A 21,844-nucleotide genomic window follows, 5' to 3' on the forward strand; every position below is an offset into this window, starting at 1 on the left:
GCCGGGGCGCTGGAGAAGGAGACTCTGGAGTCCTTTTTCTCCATAGCTGCGCTGGTCCTCACTTCGCTCCCGGGCCCCTGAGTCAGGGGCCCCGCCGAGAGGCCAGAGACGTCCCCGCTCACAGCCGGCCCCCTTACGTCTTCACTCTCCCTGGCTCCATCCGCCTGCCTCTCCTGCCTTGAGATGAGAGAAGACAGGCTCCCCGAGCTGGTCGGATCCCTCCTACAGTCCCCGTTCTTGTTGCAGATCATTTCGACTGGCCCTTGAGAAGCTGTGTCCCCTCTGGTCCGGTGCTCTGACTCTGCAGCATCCCCCTGGCTCAACAGAGGCGCGGAGCCCTCGCTTGAAAAGAGCCAAAGCTCGTTGTTGTTGGAGTTTTTGCGCGCAGCAGCGAACGCGACTCCGCCTCCGAGCGTAAAAAAGCCCTTCATCCTGATCCCCCTGCCGCTCCCACCACCACCATCATCATCATCACAGGGGTCCTCGCTTCCAGTCAAACTGGTTGATAGAAGAGGTTGCAGGAATTTGGGCTCCTCCTCGCCATCCTCAGCCTCATCCATCGCACCTCAAACCGTGGCGGTTTCAAATCGACAACAGCCCTTTACTTGCCCTCCTCATCACTTCAGGTACCACAGAGCAACGTTGCCATGGCTGCAAAGCGCCTGCTGTTGTGTGTTTAATATAGAGAGATGGCAGCATTACCCTTGGGCTCCAGCCACTCTCAGGTAGGTTACATTAAGAATTAAATGAGCAGGCAGAAAGGAAGGCAAGTTGCTATCCACACCCTTGCAGAGGCAACAAAGAGGGAGGAGGAAGGGAGGGGGGGGGGGGGGGGCAATATAAGCGCACTAACACGTCCTGCTTTGAAACAGTAATTACCTGAAGAAAAGTCAAAAACAGAGTAAAGATGAAGAAAGCTCACAATTCAAGTTGAACTTCTTTTTCTACCCACTGTGAACAAAGTAACCAGTAACTATTTTACCTACGCTTTCTACACTACATGGCTGTGATGTGTTCAGGAACCAGCCTGTTGCTGAGCTGAAGCTACTCTCGTCTCCAGGCGCAGGGATTATTCTGGTCAAATGGCTCTATCTAGTGAAAAAATATGGAAATTGCAGTTTGAAGACCAATACACGTGACTTGTAACTTGGACCCCAAAACACCCATACCTCAATAATAATAAAAGCCTATTTGAAATGACATTGGGAATTTGTGCTTTAGCAGGTTATTTCCATTTTGTTGTAAAACCCAACAAACATTTCTGCTTGATTTTTAAGTTTAAGTGTTCTACAAGTTTTCTACAAGTCTGTTTTCTACATTCATCTTAGCTGTTTTTTGTTACTTTTCTTTTTACTTTTTTTTTTTTTTTTGCCATCCTACTTGTTAAAAATAAAAAGTATGACTTTTTATAACTGTTTATTGTTGGCGCTGTTGTCCATTGTTGTCATCTTTCTTTGTTGAAATCAGGTCTCTCTTGTAAATGAGTCCTCGAGGCTCAATGAGATTTACCTGTATAAATAAAGGTTGAATGAATGATCATTTTTAAATTGTAGAAACGTACAGCAACAAAAGTAAATGCCTTTAAAAATAAAGACAGACACGTTAGAGAAAAAATAAGAAAGATGGAGATTTAAAATGTTCACTTTTTATATTCATTCGTTTTAAAGCATTGGGCTGCAATATAGTTTTATTTCTATTTCAACTTATTTTGTCTTGTGGCGAGGCTGACACATTGTCCAGTTTTAAGACTGGGCTTAAAACTTTCCTTTTTGATAAATCGTACAGGGATGGCTTGTTATGCTGCCTTAAGCTTACACTACTGGAGGACAAACTGACCTCATTTCCTTAAATTATTTGTTAAAATTGAATAGTTTTCATTTGATACTATTTCTATCTTAACATGTGATTCTTGACCTGCCATTGTGTATCTGTTCCTCTCAAACCCAGCCGGTCGAAGTAGATGGTCACTTGTCCCGAGCCTGGTTCTGCTAAAGGTTTCTTCCTCACGAGGGAGTTTTTCCTTTCCACTGTCGCCTTCAGGCTTGCTCAAGATGAGCGTTCTGAGATGGAGTTAAACTTAAAAGCAGTTTCTGTTCAGTGCCCTGAGACGACTTTGTGACTTGGCGCTATATAAACTGAATTGAATCATTTTACTACAGGTAGTTTTATAAATATGGACACAAATAAATTTGAACACTTTAATTTTCTTTTGTAACGTATTTTGGATTTTCTAAAAACATAATGCATACAACACAACTTATGTATTTTAAAAGGTATGGTAAATGGACTATACTTATGGCACCTTTCCATCTCAAGATCTTCACACTATAATCTCATTTACCCATTCATACTCTGCTATATCAATATCTAATCAGTTCTCAGAGGAGATGACAGCAGAGGGTGGGCCCCGGAAACATCTTACCACCAGCAAACTGGGTTTTTTCCTCTATGCAAGTGTGCTGCTTGTGGGACTCCGTGTCTCATTGGATGAAATTCTTTGAAGGACACGCTGGTGAAGATCCTCAGTCATCCAGGACATGGTAAATTCAAAAATGTTCAAGACAAAAACAAGTGGACTTTATTTGTAACAGAAGTTTTGCTTCTACCTGAGGAGCTTTCTCAATTCAAAGAGCAGTGTGTGGGGTTCAGGTCATAAAGCTGAGATGATACATACCTGTATGTAGATTGACAATCACACCACAGTAGGGCTTTAAGGTCTTTGTTCATCGTAATTCACAGAGGAGGCCCCTCTGTTCCCGATAGGTGTGAAACTGGCTGGGTATCAGTCCTACAGCTGCATTAGACACGTTTCTGAAAGTTGAAATCTGAGACCTCCTCCTCTGTTAAGAGATGGTTTCCTTCTTTTTACATAGATTTATCTTTGAAGGATGAAACATCTCAGCAAAAAATAAACCATCCAGATGACCTGACTGGACTTGTGTGATTTATACCTGGATTATTGGGCATGAATTTTGAAGTAACATTAGTTCTTCTAAAAATGAACGCAGACCACTAAAGAACAAAACCATCCGTTTTGGGCTGATTTTCAGTAACTCTTCACACTTCATGCTTTTAGGACGTCACTGCTCTTCTGATATGAACTACTCAAAACTTGGCAGAACTTCACATGAAAAATCTGACCATCCTTTAAAACCTAGGCTGAAAGGGGCACCAGTTCCACATTTTACTGTGACCAAGTAACAGACAGCAAATTATTGTACTTTTAAAAAGTATCTTTTGGAAATTAATTCCAACAGCAAAGCATTTGAGTAGGATTTATTTACTTAAATTCTACAAAGAAAGGACTAGTCACTTTTTACTAAAAATACATGATCAAAGAAAAACCATTTGTCGATATACCTTTATTTCAGTTTGTGCAAGTTGTACATGAGATGGTTTTCCATATTTGTAAGAATAAAAAAGCGTACAACCATTTTACACAACACTGACCTGGTCTTTAAATTTTACAACTCTAAAGTGTAACATTTAATCACAACACTACTTGGGTTAAATAGAATATATGGCTTTTGAATTATCTACAGTGAATAAACCAAACAGCTGTTGAGACACTGGACACAAGTGTTTCAGGTGAGACCATGAGGGATAAAAAAAAAAATTAAAATCCAATGCATATTTTTATTCCAGAAGTTTTAGACGTTCACCTGAATATAGTTGTAATCCATGGATGAAACAGTTGCAGTTCTTTCACTTGGTCCGAAGGAATCCACTGAATGTAAATATCATTAAAAAATAAAAATACTCGTAAATAAAATAAAATAAAAAATCTTCCATGAATAACCCCCCCCCCCAACTAAAGACTAAGAAAACTTGGACATTCTTAGCATTTTATTTAATGTCAGCTTTTTATCTTTTATTGGGATAAACCAAATCCAAAAAAGATGAGAAATGGGATTTAAGGCAAAATGCACTGAAATTCAGATTGCTCAGTAGATCTGAACTTCAATGTGCCCTCCCAATATGGCAGGGATTTATAAAGATCAAAAGCATTCCACATCCTGGAAACAAAGCTTGTGCCATTTTACAAGAAGCCATCTCACACAGGATTAAAAAAAAAAAAAAAAAAAAAAAAACTACGGTACTATTGACAACTGAGATCAGTGCGAGGAACATCAGCAAAAAACAGAAGATCATAGACTAAGCAATCTGCAGTAAACCATTCTAATGATTTTACAGCAACACACACTTTTGGCTAGAACATCTTAGAAACTCATGCAATATGATCTCAAGCAGAATTTTTTTTCTTTCCCCTCCGCACCGTGATCCTGGCTGTGTGATGTGAAGAACATAGCATTGAAAGAGGAAATTTTATTTTTCCTAAAACATTTACACCCAAGCACAAAAAAGGAACTTCAAATTGCAGGGTGCGCAGTAATATTGAGCCACATGACAGCTGAATCCTGGAGTGCCCACTGAATATCCATCTAGGAATAATAAAAAATTAAATCAAATTTCACACAGACACACGTCGATAATACATTTTAGTCCAGTCAAAACACGAGTCAGTTTTATCAACTTCGTTCTTAAAGAACCATTTCACTTATCACATTAAAACAGTACAACACAATAATAAACGGCATCTGTTCAGTTCAAAGAGTACGATGACTTTAATCATACCCTCAGTTAATAGTTAACATTTTCTCTTACACACATTAAGTAAATTGCTGTGTTGCCATCATTTTATGTCAACATAATGGCAACATTAGTTCTCTGCGTTTAACCCATCGCACCTGAGATACACCCAGGTGGAGCAGTGGGCAGCTATGCAAGCACCTGGGGAGCAATTAGAGATTAGGTGTCTTGCTCAGAGACACCACGACATGCGAGAAAGGCTGGGAGTCAAACTGTGACTTTCTGGTCTCAAGTCGGCTACCTCTACCTCATCTCCAACCCATTTATCAATATTGCATTGATAGCTCAGTATTCAGATGTGTTGATATGCAAGGACTACTTGTAGTATAATGTACACAAAATGCACACAACCCCTCAAATAATTGATAAAACAAAAATATATGCCAACATCCTTAAACTTTCAGGCATGAAAAGTAAACGTACACATCAGATGTAATTACCAATATACTTTTCCATTAGTATGCAATATATAATATTTGGTAAATGGACTGTACTTATATCACCTTTCTACCATTCACACAGCACTCTACTAGATCTATACAAAGAATAATTAGTGCTTTTTCACATTCATACACTGATGGGACACAGAGACAATGAGGGGTTCAGTGTCTTGCCCAGGGACACTTCAACAAGTGACTGCTGGTGGAATCGAACCCCCAACTCTCCTATTGGACGACTGCGCTAAACACTCAGCCACAGCTGCCCAAATATACGTACCATACCATTTATGTTCCAATTGTACTAAAATATACAAAATCACAACATCTTACTCCATATTTGTGTTCATTCTTTCTCCCTGTAACTTGTGAACAATCTTTTAGTTTTTAATTTGAGGTTTGTACATGGGTTTTTAATCGATTTGTAGTCCGCTCCACAGTTTAACACCAATAATTGTATTGATTTCCACACACCTTCAGCTTTTAGTTTGAATTCCTTTGCCTCACATTCTTGTCCTTGTGGTTGGCGGTGGAGTTGCTCTTCCTGAAAGACAACATGAGCGCTGACAACGGGCTAAAATGACAAAACGTACAAAAACTGTTGACCATACTTACAGAGGAGCAGATCCTGAGTCATCATCTGTAAGAAAAGAGAAGAGTTCATCACAGATCAATGGGAGTACATGTTCAATGTGAGCACAATGAGATTATGATCAAATTACAAACAGACGTGTCCACCAGGCACTGTTGGACAAACTTCTAGAAGATACATTTGTTTAAAATCCAAACCCAACATTGTGTTCTTGAAAATAAAATTGTTACCAGCTGGTTGACAATTTTAATGCTTTGCTACAAAATTTAAAAAGTACCACTCGTAAATATTTTAATACACCGTCAACCTTAAGCATCACAAAGGCTCATGCAATACAAGCAAAATACAAAGAACACACTCCAACGGCTGTATTAACAAACATAAGTTAAAATGGCAGCTAACAGACATCCTGACAATGTAATGTGGCAGAATTCACACCTGAGAAAGAGCATGTTTTCACAAGAGAACGCAAAAAAAGGTAAATTTCCTTTGAGGCCAAGTGATGAATGAGAAATGGCATGTCGACCCTGAGAAGTGAGTTGCCTGACATTTTTCATGCATAAGCTACAAGATGCAGAAAGCATGCAAACGCTGAAATCCTTCACCTACCCCATGTCAAACCATGACACTAACTTGCGTGCCTCAGACTCTTTCAATGGCTCAAAACAATGATTTTAAGCGCCAGAACGTGAAAGTGAATAACTGAAGCTTGCTTTGTATTAACATTCAGCGCCAGTGAAAGAGTGACCAAATCTTTGAGCACATTTCTCTTAGAAGTGGTTACTATGAAAGCAGTTCATTCAGACTCCCATAGCTTTTCTAGGCCGTCATCTCAGCTCAACCACTTCAGTCTGACATGCAGTTTTGTTCACTTACCAAAATGCAAAATCAGCAGCGAACAGAGAAGTCATAAATGTAAATAAAGAAAGTAAAAATATATATTGTTCTATAAGATTGTTTACACAGTAGTGGAAGCCAACTCATGAGCTACATTTCTAAAAATGTAAATAATGCCAAAACCTCTACCACCACCAGTTTTAAGCTGTACACATGCAGCTAGTCGTTTCAGCTCTCTGTAAAGGACAAACTTTGCCATAAATGTTTCAAACTTTGTACTGAATGATAGCCTGATAGGAGGTGTTGATCTTTGGGTAGAGGGTAGAACAATGTAAATCTCCCCAGAATTTATTTTAATGTGGAGGAAAATAAATTAACATAAAAATACTGACAATATGCAATAATGTAGAAGATACATACCGTCGTTGACCTCATCAGGCTTTCTCCTCTTCTCGTAGATAAAGATGATTGTCACAAGGATGATGACCTCAGCCACGATGCCAAGGAAGGGCCAGAGAGCAGCCAAGCGGCTGCGGACACGCAGGTGGATCTTGTCACTGACTGTGCCAAGTTCATTGGTTCCAGAGCAAATGTAGTCTCCAATATCATTCTCAATGCTCAGCTCATTGATGGACAGTATGGTCTTGTTGGGGGTGCTCTTGATCTCATATCGGTCACCAGTGCCGTTGAGAATAGGCTGAAGCAAAAGATGAACTTAAGTATGACAAAGTCAATGAATTTTCTTAAGTCAGTGAAATGTTATTTTAAAAAATATTCTATATTGCCATCACACCGTTGTTTTGCCGTCCTTCTCTTTGACCCAGACCCAGTCAGTAGGGAGAGGATGACCATGAGCCACACAGGTCAGCACACCTTTGTCCATCTCATTGCCATGCTCAGAGTGCTTGTAAGCACCAACATGGGGAAGAGCTTCAAAGAAAAACAACATTTGCATAAATTAGTTTTCATAAAATGAAGACACTGACAAGTTCGAAAAGTGCTTCAAAGAAATGTGTAATTTTGCCAACTTACTTTTAACTTCTATCGTCTTTGTCACTTGTGGCTCAGTCATAAAAACACATTTATATTGTCCACCATTGTGATAGGTGATTTTTTCCAAACTGAAGAAGAGAAACAATGAGAAATCAGTGTGCCACTTTTTGTTAGGAACATTTCTCTCTTTAGGACCAAAGCAGCTACTAGCAACAACAGACTAGTTGCCAGAGCTGAAGCTACTTTCATGATGGTGATTAGTTTTTCTACTTCGCCAAGTAGAAAATCCATAACAGAGAACCATTTCTGCTCAAGAGCTGCAGGGTAAAACTAAAGCTGCTTGTCTGCATAAATATTTCAGGTTTCCTCCCCCTTCAATTACAATCCCACTTTTGTTCAGTGCTACTCTCCTGTACAGAGCCACTGTTCCCATCTAATGGGGATTTAAGGTCAGGCAAAGAGAGAACATTGCAAAAGGGCTCCGAGCGCTGCTGCAAAGACTGAGTAAATTTGTATGCCTGCACAGTTCATCTCCCTGTGAATCAAGAGCAGTGAGTGGCACCCATAACTTAGCTGGTAAGAGAGGCAGACTGGGAGGAAGGAATCCAAAAATAAAAACAAGGCAGAATGCAAGTGTGAAGACAGAAGACAATGTAAACGTAAAATTGCTACAAATACAGTGTCCACACATAACTGCAAGACATAGGACACCATTAACACCATTAACTCTTGAATAAATCAATGTCTTACCGGTAAACCGTGTAAGCAGCAGTGCTATCAGACCTGGATTCATCAATGGGTTTTTCATTGTGTGTCCAGTAGGAGCCCTTGATGGGAAGGTTAGGGTTGGTCAAGTTGCAGCTGAGAACAGCTGTTGTCTGGTTGCTGACCTCAGAAGGTTCAGTAATAATTATGGGGACTTGAGAGAAGAAAAAAAAGTTTTGTTATTAAAATAAATAAAAGCACAAGACTAAATGTCAAAACCCATTACTATTACAATTAAAATCTTAACACTCAACATGTCTTTGGGAAAGTCATTGACTTGATAATACACAGAAGGTGAAAAGAGCTCCCCACATGAGGAATCCTTGTTCCACAAAGAGAATGAAGGGAATAGAGGGCAATACACACAACACGGCTACAGGTCCTTTGATAAATTCATGCAGAGGAAGCAACAACTAGGGGACAAAGCCCGTTGGCAGTTTACGCTGACAGTCACACTAAAGTAATTATGTAATTCTTCAGAAAACAAGACATAATACTGGGCCACAAGGCAGAAAGATGCCTCATGGCAGACCATGTTTAATAATTAGTTGCCATCTTGTGCCTATACTTCAGGCTGTGAACGTCAGGAATGACTTCAAGTGAAAACGAAAGGGGTATTTACAGTGTTAGTATTAAGGATAACGTGAAGTCTATAAAGCGCCAGTGCCAATACAGTAATCTGACACCCCTTTGTTTTATTTTTAAATGAGAATTTTTATTAATTTTATGCTAGTTGTATTCTTACAGAAGCCATTTGCAAAGATCAAGCCTTATGACCAGTATTAGTCGCAATAAAATGTATAATGGTAACTAAATGCACAGGGGAAAAAGGCATCAGATTAAAACATTTTTAATCAGGTGATCAAGGATTAGGGAGCAGCCAGACTATGTTTTACAACCAGGATTACCTCTGATTTTCAGGGAAAAAGTTGGGGCGTGGGGGGCACTAGATGAAGTGGGATGGAAGAGGGAACTGGACCAGGAAACCAGGAGCTAAATGTCCAAGACTTCACTAATGAGGCAACAGTCATCTACTTTGAACTGGAGTCTCCTCCTCTTCTGCAACTCACTTTCAATCACAATAATGTTTGCTTGTGAACGGATCCACTTGATTTTGGGAGTCTTCGTCAGATCATTGCGGTCAGGGTCGTTTGATGCACGGCACTCGTATGTACCTGTGTCGTCCAGGCTGAGACTGGTGAGGTGAATGGTGCTCGTGGCATGTTCTATGTATGTGGCATTCATTTTAACACAGTCATTTCGTGCCCCATCAAACAGCTGGGTGAAAGTCTCATTGGACTCTTCACCTTTTATAAACCACCACTGCACTTCAGGGATGGGGTTCCCTATCACTTCACAGTGCAGCTCAGCACTGTCATTGATCAATTTCATCTTAGAGAGGGGGGATTTAATAAAACCAGCTGAGCACAATTAATCAACCCAGCAAATGGTTTTCAAAAAATTAATTTAGCAAGAAACCAGGTGATTGCATGAAATGGTGATAAAATGCAATGGAGGAAAGAAAAAGAAATGAAGTAAACAGAAAAGAGAAAGAAAAAAGTTAAATGAAATATGACAGCAAGCACAAAAAAAATAGACCAGAGTTAACATTTTTAATTAATGGCTTCATTTTGAAAAATGTTATGGTCAGACGTATCGTGTTAAACAAAAATAAAAATCACACATGCACACACAGAGACGAATGGGAATGGCCATAAGCAGATTTGCAACATTAAAAGCAGATTCGCATCATCGATGGAAGTAGCATTCCTTAAACTAATGCATAAATAGTTGACTTGAATGTTAAAGTTTTTAAATGGATTTCAAATCAGTTTAAAAACTCTGGAACCTGCCTTCGTGACAACTGTGCAAAGAATTTAATTACTTTGATTTTTGCTTAAAACAAAAGGGAAAAAAAATAAAATACATAAATAAATCTTAACATATTTTGCCATATATCAGAGCAAGCAAACTCTTGAATAGTCTTGTATTTTTCAGATTTGTAAATTAGACATTCTCCATTTATTTAAAATTTAATTAATTCAGTTTATAGATGGATAAATTACAGGTTTATTTCAAAACATTGACAGCTGGCATTTCTTTCAGTCAACTGTTAGGGCTGAAAAAAACAAAACAAAAAAACCCATGTCTTTGACATAATTTCCTCAAACTATAACAATCCATGTGTACTTCTTAAAACCATTAGCTCTGTTCTTAATGCCCCACAATCAGCCAGCCCGGAGAACTCGACTGAAGTGTGAGAACTTCCTGTACATTTTTCCCTTTTTCTCTCTCCCTCTCTCAAAAAGGTTGCAAGCATTAGAGTTCTCATAAGCCCTACTTCTTATGACCCCCTTCATCTCTATCACACACATTGCTGTTTTCAGTTTGAGCTCATCACTGCCTTTTTTTTTTTTTTTTTTTTAAGAGATCACTAGTTTTATGAAGTCTGTTGGATCCCCAAATAATCACATTCCACCTCCTCTTTTTAAAGAGGTTTTTCCACACCTTACATGTCCAAAATTATAAATGGCAGCTTGGAAAAAAAATGGACAGGTACCAGCGAGTTTTAAACATGCAGTTGTGACACCTCCGATTAAAAATTTTGGTCTCGACTCCACAGATGTGTCAAAATTTAGGCCAATTTCAAAACCGTCCTTCGTATCAAAGATCTTAGAGAAATTTGTTTACAGCCAATTAACATTCTACTGAAAAGTGCAACCTTCTTGAACCATTTCAATCTAGTTTTCAAACTTGCCACAGTACCGAGTCAACACTGTTGAAAGTTTTTAAAATGACATTCTCTTAGCCACAGACTCTGGTCACCGTAGTTTTAATGCTGTTGGACCAAACTGCTGCCTTCGACAGTGAACCATCAGATCCTCCCGTCTCATCTGGAGAACTGGGCGGGCATTCAGGGTCCTGCTCTACAGTGGTTTAGATCCTATTTAACAGAGGCTTTTGTGTGAATGTTGGAGCTGTTGAGTCCTCTGTAGCACCTCAGGGACCTAAACTTGGCCCCCTTCTGTTTTCCCTTTATTTACTCCCTTTGGGATATATTCTCTGGAAACATGGTGTTGCTTTTAATTTTTATGCTGATGACAGCTAAATTTATGTTCCATTAAAAACAAGAAACAGTACTCTGTGAACCAACTCTTGGAATGCGAACCACCTCCTGGAACGTATTGCAGAAGTCAGAGCATGGATGTCACAGAATTTTTTTACATTTCAATTATCAAAAAAGACCAAGATCTTGTTGTTTAAGCCCAGTGATGCTGAGCAGAGTCCTTGAACATAGCATCTGACTGAGACAGCAACTAATCTGAATCTGAGGCTGGACAAAGATTTTAAACTAGCAGATGCACAAATCGTCTAGACTACTGTAATGCAATTTATGTCAAGCTAAGCCAGTCAATATTGATTAAACTTCAACTAGTTCAGAATGCTGCTGCTCGCCTTTTAACTGGTACCAAAAAGAGCACGTCACCCCTGTTTTAGAATCACTACATTGGCTCCCAGCTCATTTCTGGATTAATTTTAAGGTTAGTTTATTTGTTTTCAAACGTGTTCAGGGTCTTGCCCCACAGTATCTGTCCGACCTGCTCCAATCTTTGTTTCACGCTCTTAGGTCAGCAGATCCACTGCTGTTGGTCATTCCAAAGTCTTAACAGGAGAGGTGACAAGAGCATTTTCAGTCACAGCCCCTAAACTGTGGAATGAGCTGCCTTTCCATGTCAGACAGCTGACTCACTTTCCGTTTTGAAATCTTTTCTGAAAACACTTTTTTTTTTTTCTCTTTGGTTTTTAACTCCCGATTGAAAAGTTGGTTTTAAGGTTTAATTTATTTTTTTTACTGTTTGCCGTTTTATGATTTTAACGGTTCATTACTTTTATGGTTTCAGTTGATTTTAGTTTTTTATGCTTGCTTGTGTTAACTGTGTTGTTTTTAACTGCTTTATAAATAAAGTTGTATTGCATTATGTTACAACATCCACATTTTTTTTTTTTTTTTACATCCTCAAGACAGATTTCAAAGTTTATGAAGTTTATTGACTTGCATTAATTTCTGTATCCGTTGGCCTATATTTAGATAAATACTGTCAGTTATTACAAAAAAGAAAGAAAAAAAAAAAAAAAGGACCATATATCAGGTAAGGATTGTTTTCGTACAAGAACATAGCTTGTCGTCACTGGTGGAGTAGAAATAATGAAAACTACTGCTTCCCGTTTTCCTTTGTACAGGGAGCAATGACAGCAAAAATAAATTTATATGATCAAAGGTTGTAACCTTTGATCATATAAATTTATTTTTATGGTCTTGTCAGCATGCATTCAACGTTGAGGGGAAAAAAACATAAATCATGGCTAGAAAATGACACCTAAATTTCTTGTAGTCAATGCTAGGCACAAAAATCTACTGTGCTCTTAATTACACTACATCAAACTACACAATTCTAGTGGCTGTTGGCAAAAAGCTTGGGCTTTCCCTTCCTGTCCAAAGACAGAAAGCAAAATAAAAAAAAAATATTCTAACAAATTAAAAATGCAGAATGAATAAAAAGCTATTAAAAAAAAAAAAAACGCAACAGATGCTGCAAAGATGGAAATGTATAAAGTAAAGACGTACAATAAAAAGAAAATGTACAAATTTGATCTTTGTTGTGCCAGGATTGCCCAGTCACAATTAATCTAGGTTAACAGTAGATATTTTTAGATCATTGTCCTGTTGTTTAATGACTGCTATAGACACAGATTCACTGAATAAGCCACACGAAAATGCGTTTCATTTTATCAGCCAAGTTATATGCAAAAGTAAGACATTTATTGAACATTGTGTGAGAAAACCTAGTCTGACAATTAAAAAAAGCTGGCAACTGTAGGGGACATTGGGACTTGAATCTGCTCAGATTAGAAAAATGTATAATTTTCTGAAGAACCAACTGATCCAAGAGACAACTGCTCTAAGATGTAACCTCTTGTTCTATTTCATATAGGCTTCGCCCTTTAAGGCTGTCGCTTAGTGGGTTTCATCCAGTCATGCGAAGCATCACACTGAAAAATTTAGTCCACGCCCGCCTGCTGTGTGGGCCCCACCCGGTCCGTATAAATTATGTTAAGAGCGGGAAATCGGCTCCCATTTTTTTCTTCAGCGAGCTAATAAGCACGGTCAGAAGAACGAAAAAGGAAAGTTGTGTAGATGACCAACCTTGTTAAGAATGCTTGGCCCATCACGTCGACCTCCGGTCGTCCCAGTGAGCTCTCCTTCCCGAGGAGAAGCTGACAAGCAGTCTTGTTTCAAGGCAAGCACCGAGGAGTATTTCTCAGTGACAGGTCGCTACACGCTGGACAACGCCATCTTGTAATTTTCCTCTTATCGCCGACCCTCGGAGCAAATCGGATGGTTCCTCCAGAACAGGCCAAGTCAGCTGCAGCCCCCCGCTACTCATTCCCTCCTGGAGAGCGTAGTGTCGGTGGAGGGGGGCTGAGCGAATGCTCACCTCATCCCACCTCATTTCGCATTGGCGATCACACTGCTCCCATCCGACGGCGCCCTCTGGGGTTGCCCGGCGTAACCCAGGAGGCTGCTGACATTAAGGGACCCTTTTTTACGTCCCGCGCCTTTCCCGCCAGTTCGGATGATCCGGCGGGAAGGTTTTTTCTAGGCTCCATTCCGGCTCACCGTCCTGATCCATCTGGCCTCGGTTTCCCAACAGAACGTCCTAAGGGACAAGGCTACAGACGGCTTTTCCTAGTAGATTGGGGGGGGGGGGGGGGGGGTCGGTCCCCACAGTCCGCGCCCATCTCCAGAGCAGAGGAGTTTTCACCGAGCGGAAATTCCCTCAGTGCCCCCTGGAGCCGAGCCTGACGGAAGCTTTTTTTCTCGGAGCAAAATGTCCAGGTGGACCAGCGTCCCGCGCCTCCGGTTAGCGTAACCCAGACGGTGACACCGCTCTCCAACTGAGCTCACCAGCATGCGTTCCAGACGGCCGCAGCAAACAACACGGTTACGCTGTTGGCGTACACGTTCAGAGGCGGGAGGAGACATACGCTCCCTCTGCAGGGCAGCTGACGTCATCCCCAACCGGTGAGCCTTTATTGCGGTCTGCCGGCCTGCATCGCAGCCGGAGAACGAGGTCCCAGAGGTTATCCTGGCTCGTCACTCCATCTTCCTCTCAGGGGAGCTGCAGAAGTTTTTTGTTGGAAGGCCTTCATCAACGAGAGATCATTTCAAGATGCTCCACGGCTGCACAACGCCTCCCCAGCTCTGCTATGCCAGTCCCTCCCGTCAGATGTCCCGGGCATCTGGAAGTTCAACTTTTCCCGGACTCCGCCAACAGGGGGCCTTCTAGGACAACAAACCACAGAGCTCAGGGGAAGATGACCAGGTGTCGGTTTGCTGGATGTGTGTAGATGACACGATGTGGAATAAACATCATTTTATGATGAAGTGTCTTTTAGCCAGGCTGTCAGCTCGGATGATCTGACAGCGGCCCTGTCACACACTTGTCACGAATGAGCCTTTTAAGGTCGTTTCATTCACTGCCGGCAATGCCAACACACGCTTCCGCGGCACGAGCAGCCTTCACCTATAAGGCGCTGCGTTATAAAAAAGTGCACGCAGCTCTCAGCTCCCGCCGTTCACGTCAACGTGAGACCGCGGTACGAGCCCAGTAACGTATCTCGCTCTCGGCAGGAGCGGCACGCATTTTCACTGCAGTGGTGTCAAACGCGCGCTCCCGCGGCAGAGTCAACAGTTTCACAAGCCTCACAGTGGCTCGGCTCCTTCATCCTCGAAGGTTTTCTGAATCAACACTGCAGCTCGTGGAATCACTCAAGCTCACATGATTCACAGCCAAGAATGAACATATTCTGTAGAACGAGCCCAGTGGTAACCTCACCCCACTGATGCCGCGCGCTGCTTCCTGACCGCACCAGCGTCAAACGCGCGCTCCCGCGGCAATCCTCGCTTAAGACGTCGCGCGCACACACACACACACACACACACACACGACTCTTCAGGGCACGTCGGCTCATACGTGCACCCACTCCCCGAGCGTTTACACGGAGCAGCGGCACACAACGTGAGCACAGCACAGATGAGCCGCATGCCGCAGCATCAGCAAACGCACAACGATTTGCATGCTCGGGGGCGCGCATTTTTTCTTTCAGCGCGCACCAGCTCACATCAGCATGCTTTTGAGCCCACAGCATAAACGCGTGCCCGCTTTATAACTTTATTAACGAGTGGCAATGAGCGCGCACTCCAGACGGATAGGCGAACTGTTTTCATCAGGGGATTCACGTCTAAACCCCGGTACGGAGGAACTCTAGTGACGTTTTCTGTCATTTCTAAAACAGATCTCGTCCCCTCTCGCAGAAGCTCAGTAAATTCTGATTAATGTAATTTCCAGAGTCTCAGAAGGAGAGGAAAACACAGGGTTCCTCTCTCATCACTCCCTGGTCCCAACGAACCGGAAAGATGAGATTTATCCTAGATTTGTCAATTTTGAACTGTGAGAAACAACATTCCATTAATGTGCCGAGCCGCTCCACAGCCGCCGCACAGAGCAGGGAGGAGAATTGTGCTTTATCTGGACATCTGCTGCTGCTGAGCAGTTTGTACAGACAGGTGGCAGCAGTGCAACTCACGTGAAACCGGTAGAGTGATATCAGCTGTTTTCCGTCAGCAGACCTACGTCACATGTCAGACTTCACAGAGGCTCATACATTTAATGAGCTGTGGGGGCGCTGTGGTTCTCCACACAGCAGCTCATTTAAATGTTTTTGGAGTGTCTCACAGGGTTTTGAATGTGATTCAACACTTTGCCTCTATGCTGCGGAATCATCAGGGTTTTGATTCACACAGACAGCAAGTGACTGTTGCATACATAACTGGCAAGAGATGCATGCACTCAACCCATGTGCCACAATGTGAGACAGATGCTGTGTGGGGCACACCCAATCTGCTCTCCATCGGAGTAGGGTACATCTCCTGTGTTCTGAACAGGGGACGGATGTGATGTCCAAAGACGGTCTTTTGCGGCACGGGGACCTTCCATCCAGAGCTGATGGCTCAGAAGCGGCAGAAATCCTGCGAGCGGCTGTGGACCTGTTGCAACAGGAGAGAACGCTCAATGTCAACTATAATTATCATGGAGCCCACGGGACGATCCACCGCTAAGGGTGGACGCGTTTGCTCACAGCCTGTGGTTGTAATGCTTCTTCACCTCCCTCACTCCCTCTGATATCACGGTTTTCTGAACCGAGCTCAGGAGGAGGGACTGACAGCTCTTTTGTCCCAAGTGCGTGAACGCATCATGGTCCCCAGTCCTATGACACTTGTTATCGGGGCGCTCGTGGAACCTGCTGTAGAGGGAGGACGCTCTCCTCCAGGCGGAGGAGCGATCAGGAGTTAATCAGAATAGACCAGCACCTTTGGTCTGGCGGCTGTGCGGATCTTTTTTGAGGGGAAGGATCTTTCTCAAGATGTAGTGCATACGATTCAGGATTCAGGTGCTGCAACCACCACAGCGCTGTTCACATCAAGTGGTCAGTTTTTCAGCGCTGCTGTACAGAGAAAAGTGTAGAGGCCATTTCATGTCCACTAGGTGGTGTGCTGTCCTTTCTGCAGCAGCTGATGGACAGAGATCTGGCGTTCAGCTCGAGTAAAACGGTCACTGCGGCCATCTCTTCCTGTCACAATATTTTTGAGACAGAATTAAGCTCGTCTCTTAAAACAGCCCTGCTGCTGACTTTAACATACGCTGAGAGGGTGAGAGATTATCTGCCCTCTCTGTCGCTCCGTCATCGTGTCTTGGAACTCAGACTGACGGCAGCTCAGCTGATCTAAGACCGAATCCAGTTTTTATGCCTAAAACATCACGAGCTTTTTAAATTAAGTGATATCGTTGGAGGGGTTTTTCCACTTCTCCCCCCTCCAACAATCAGAAGAAGAAGCATCTTTCCATCTTCTCTGCCCGGTGCGGGCGTTGACGTGTTGCATAGCACACACAGCTGCAACGCGTCAAACTTAACAGTTGTTTGTGCATTATAGAGATGCATCTGCAGGTCGCCCGTTACCCACCCAGCGCCTGTCACACTGGTTGTGTGAGGCCATTTCTGAAGCCTACAGAGCATCAGATTTAGAGCCTCCTGTCAACCTCAGGGCGCACTCGACCAGAGGTATCGCATCTTCGACTGATTTGCATAATGGTATGACAATGCAGGATATTTGCACTGCGGCCATGTGGTCAACACCCTGCTCATTTATTCACTTTTATCTACGTGATGCGACGGCTCGTTCAATGACACATTCTGTCCTTAGTGTTTTACAGAATGAATATTGTCGTTTCATGGAACTCAGTTTAACTCACATCTGTCTGCATGCATTAAAGTGTGAGATGTTATCAGTCACAAGCTGTAACTGTTATTTGGTTCTATGGTCATTGATCAGTTCATGACTATTGTTACCAATTAGTTCATTCGATTATAATCAGTTAATTTGTTATTAATCTGTTCATACTGTTCAGCCATGAATCACTTGTTTCATGGCCCCCCCTTCTCAACATCTTTCATCCCAGTCTAAAGTTTCCGGGGCGTTCATGCATTCAGAACGCATAGATACACAACATGTGTCTGTGCATGGTACACATAATTACACAATGCGTAATTACGTACATGGGGAGTTGAGTGACAAGACGTTTTTTGGGCAAGCTTCCGCTTCATACAGTGTTCGAATGGACCCAGTGAGGCGAGGACCACATCTGCTTCGCCCTTAACCCACTAAGCGACAGCCGAAAAGGGCGAAGCCTATATGAAATAGAACGTTGGTTACGTATTGTAACCCCAGATTCTATGAGTATAGGCGTAGCCCTTTAAGCGTTGGGCCTCACTGGCTCCTAAGTGGCTGAAGAAAAAGCTATTTGGGAGCCGATTACCCGCTCTTAACGCAACGTGGGGCCCACACAGCAGGTGGGCGTGGACTAAATTTTTCAGTGTAATGCTTCGCATGACGGGATGAAACCCACCAAAGTGACAGCCGTAAAGGGCTACGCCTATACTCATAGAATCTGGGGTTACAGTACGTAACCAACGTTTCTTGACAATGCAGGATTGTTTGGCCAGTCCAGAGCACAACAACATGTTGTCCAGCAGCAGTTAGCTTCTGCTAACTGAGAACTTTCACAAATCTGTTAATTCCACCTTAATGTTCCAAGTTTTGCACACATCACTAGCATTGACATACCTGAACAGCAGAAAAAAAAAGGAAAAAAAAAAGAAGGGGGGGGGGGGGTACTACTATAGTTGTCAATAAAAACTTTAATCTCTGCTTATCATGCAACTTTCCTCACTTAAGGTCACCTTCATAGTAATGTTTTACGGTCCTTCAAATTTAGCCCAGGTCTTTTACAAAGTCTTTTGACATTTAATTTACTACCTATAACCTTCTGCTCTATAAGTGAATAAGACGTGTGCCTGAAGTTCTTTCAAAGATCAAGTGTCCTAAAGTCAGAATTTGACATTTAAACAGAGGTCAGTGGCAACAAAAACAATACAGCTGTAGAGGACCAAGTTAGAAAGATGACCCTACAGTTTAAAATACTTGCAAAACAGGCATGTCAAGAGATTTGCATAAAGTCAGCTTTCTGCATTTAGTTAATCTGCTGGTTAAAGACAAACAAATTAGAAATATGAATACATAGAAAAAGGTTTAAATGATTCAACACATTGTATTTCAAAAAGGTTTAATGTCTCAGGTCACATTTGAGACTTTAATGTGTACCGGTACTTACAATTTGAAAAAATTTGAAAAAATTTGAATTTTACAATTTTTTTGAATTACAATTTGAAAAAACAAAATGAGTGCTTAGTGTATATTTAGTTGATGTTTTTCTTAGTTCATATCTTAGATGTTATTACTGTTTTTTCTTATACATTATTGTTGGATGTAACTGGGACCCCGTGTACATAATTTCACTCCACCACATGTACCACATGAGGTGCGAATGACAATAAAGAAACTCTGACTCTGACTCTGAATTTACACAAGACCCAAAAAAAATAAATAAATAAATAAAAAACCCTAACCTCCTAAAATAGAGAATGGAAAAAAAATTGTATCATTGAAACACTACGAGAACTATCACACTAATGTTATATGATTAAGTGGGCTGAAAAAAGGTCAATCAATCAGTGTTTTCCTAATATGGAAACAATAAAGAACTGTATTTGTAATCATTCAGCTGTGATTCACCAACACAGATTTTGTCTTCCATTCGCATCAAATGCTCTTGCTTTAAGGGCAGGCTTTTATCACACAAAATAATTAAAGAGAATGTTAAGCAGCTTAACTCTCAGTGCATTGGGTGGGTAGGTGGGGGTTCCCACTTTCACATTTAAATGCATCGTTTTTATGTCTATATTCTGATTTACCACATTTTGTATATTGCTTTGCGTGTTGTCTGTTTTGTCTGTACAGCACTTTGGTTGGCCTTGTCACTGCTTTAAGTGCTCTATAAATAAAGTGGTATGGCATTTACCCCTTTTACCATTTTCACAGGCACATTTTGTTTAGGAAAAATGCTCAAGTTATGATTCATTAAACCAACTAGCTTTATTGTTGACCTCTGAGGTTCGTGAGTAGAAGTTAAACCTGTAGGGAAATCTAAATTTATACTCAATTTGCCCCTCGTCATCACCTTAGGATAAAATTAGTTCACCATTTGTACCAACTTTCTGCATGTTAATATGCCAATAGGCCAGAAGGAAGCCAAAGACAAAATTTAAAGATTGACATAAAATAAGCAGAAGTTACAAAAGCAGCCGGAATGGGTAAGGAATTGACCTATAAAAAATGTGATTTAATTACAACAGCCAAGCTCAAGATGTAATCTGCAGAAATAGCCTCCATAATATTAAACACACGCACAAAAAAACTAATAGTTTTGAACGTTTCAGACCAGAAGGCACGTGCGCAATGGAATTTCACCCTCACGTGACCAAGATTTGAAGAGTTTAAGGGTCATTTTGTAGTTGGTCGATGGGCCGATGAACAAATGAAGAGGATTGTTAGTGCAAAACAGCAAACCATTAATTGGTACTGTACATATACTTAAAAAACAAACATTAAAAAGGCTCCATTTAATTTAAATTTATTCAAAGCTAAATAAATGTTCACCCGAAAACGAGACCTCTTCTCCACAATAATACCACCAGCAATCAGTATGGGACAAAATGTGAGTAGCCTGTGTTACGCAACATTAGCAACAAATCTCTGTTTCAAGTCACAGCGTTTAAACTGTACTCCAAAAGGCTGCCGGGGGGTCAATTAACTGGGATCTTCCGACAACTAAAACGATGCAGATCCAGTTAAATACGTTTATACGTTACGCAAATTCCGAGTGAATTTTAACCGGTGCTACAAGAATGAGCTTGTAACGTAACGTACGTACGCGTAAATTAACATAAAGCTCAACAGAGCGACATAGAACCAAATAATGCTTAATAAGACACAAGTCTCACGTTGAAATAATGTCAAACGACACCGAAAAGCGCTTAGAAATAAAATTACCGGTATCTATCTCGTGACTAATTCTGTTCACGCGCGTCACAAGGCGCTTAGAACGAAGATTGATTTGTGAAGCACAAAATGTTTCGCTAGCAATAGCCTGTGGCCTCAATGACATTACACAATGTCATTCTTCCTAGTAGCAAACACACACAAGAAAAGGTTGTGCTTTTTGTCGCCGCTCTTGAAATACTTAAAACGTTGAAAGCCGCTGTATGATAAAGCAAAACACTCGTCCTCCGAGCAAAGTCAACATTTTCATCCAACATGGCTGACAGGCGTTCTTACCTGTGGTCGCATCGGCTCGAAAATAGCTCAACAGCAGAGCCGTTAAAGCCCACAGTAACTTCATAACTGCTTGTTTTACTGAAGTAGCACAACCTAAGCTTTAGTTTAAATTTATCTTCTATCCTTTACAACCTTTCACCACAGAAACACGCCGTGCTACACGAAGACAGCGAACCAACCGGCCGTCTTTCCTCTTATACGCACACGCCCTTCACAGCACGTACACATGACGTATGATCTGTGGGCGGGGCTTGCGTCTGAGGAAGTTGCGGTTTTTTTACACAACAAACGAGCGCCACATAAACATAATTTTGACGCTACAAAAATCTTATATTCTCACTCTAAAAACAAGGTGGTAATCTTAGTGATTGTGCAAATATTTCATATGTTGTTCATGTTCAATAAATGAAAATTTTAGACAGTCCAAGTTGAAACAAGTATACTTTTCACCCAGGCTGAAGTTTGTCAGTGCCAGAATTTCAAGAGAAATATTTGTGTTAGCACAAGACTCTTGTTTGATAAACATAAATCCAGGAAAACTAAGGGTTTATTTAAAACAAGACACAATTTGGAGAAATTTGAGACAAAACTGAAATTTACTTTTTTTGTCCTCCACACCACCCAAGCATTAAAAAAAAAGTTAAATTAATCCATGTCAAAGTTTTGAGACTGCAATGTGAAGATATGTTTAATGCTTGGCACCTTAATGCAATC

At 41.4% G+C, this 21,844-nt stretch overlaps 1 protein-coding gene across 2 annotated transcripts; it reads right to left on the reverse strand.

Annotated features, from left to right (window-relative positions):
* Positions 1 to 3,369: 3,369 nt before the first annotated feature.
* bsg (basigin) lies at positions 3,370 to 21,352 on the reverse strand. 2 transcript variants are annotated; one of them, XM_037698187.1, is made up of 8 exons: positions 21,131 to 21,352; positions 8,260 to 8,428; positions 7,549 to 7,637; positions 7,310 to 7,446; positions 6,937 to 7,213; positions 5,703 to 5,715; positions 5,562 to 5,631; positions 3,370 to 4,442 (listed from the first exon to the last, which is right to left on the reverse strand). In XM_037698187.1, exons 1-7 carry the CDS (start codon positions 21,192 to 21,194, stop codon positions 5,571 to 5,573), a joined length of 810 nt encoding a protein of 269 aa, XP_037554115.1. In that variant the 5' UTR covers positions 21,195 to 21,352; the 3' UTR covers positions 3,370 to 4,442; positions 5,562 to 5,570. The 2 variants fall into 2 exon arrangements, with proteins under 2 accessions (XP_037554115.1, XP_037554113.1); XM_037698185.1 differs by having other exon boundaries at positions 3,372 to 4,442; positions 5,703 to 5,727.
* Between the last annotated feature and the right edge of the window lie 492 nt (positions 21,353 to 21,844).

Source organism: Nematolebias whitei, chromosome 3 (genome assembly GCF_014905685.2).
Source record: "Nematolebias whitei isolate Nwh7 chromosome 3, NemWhi1, whole genome shotgun sequence".
NCBI classification, from domain to species: Eukaryota; Metazoa; Chordata; class Actinopteri; order Cyprinodontiformes; family Rivulidae; genus Nematolebias; species Nematolebias whitei.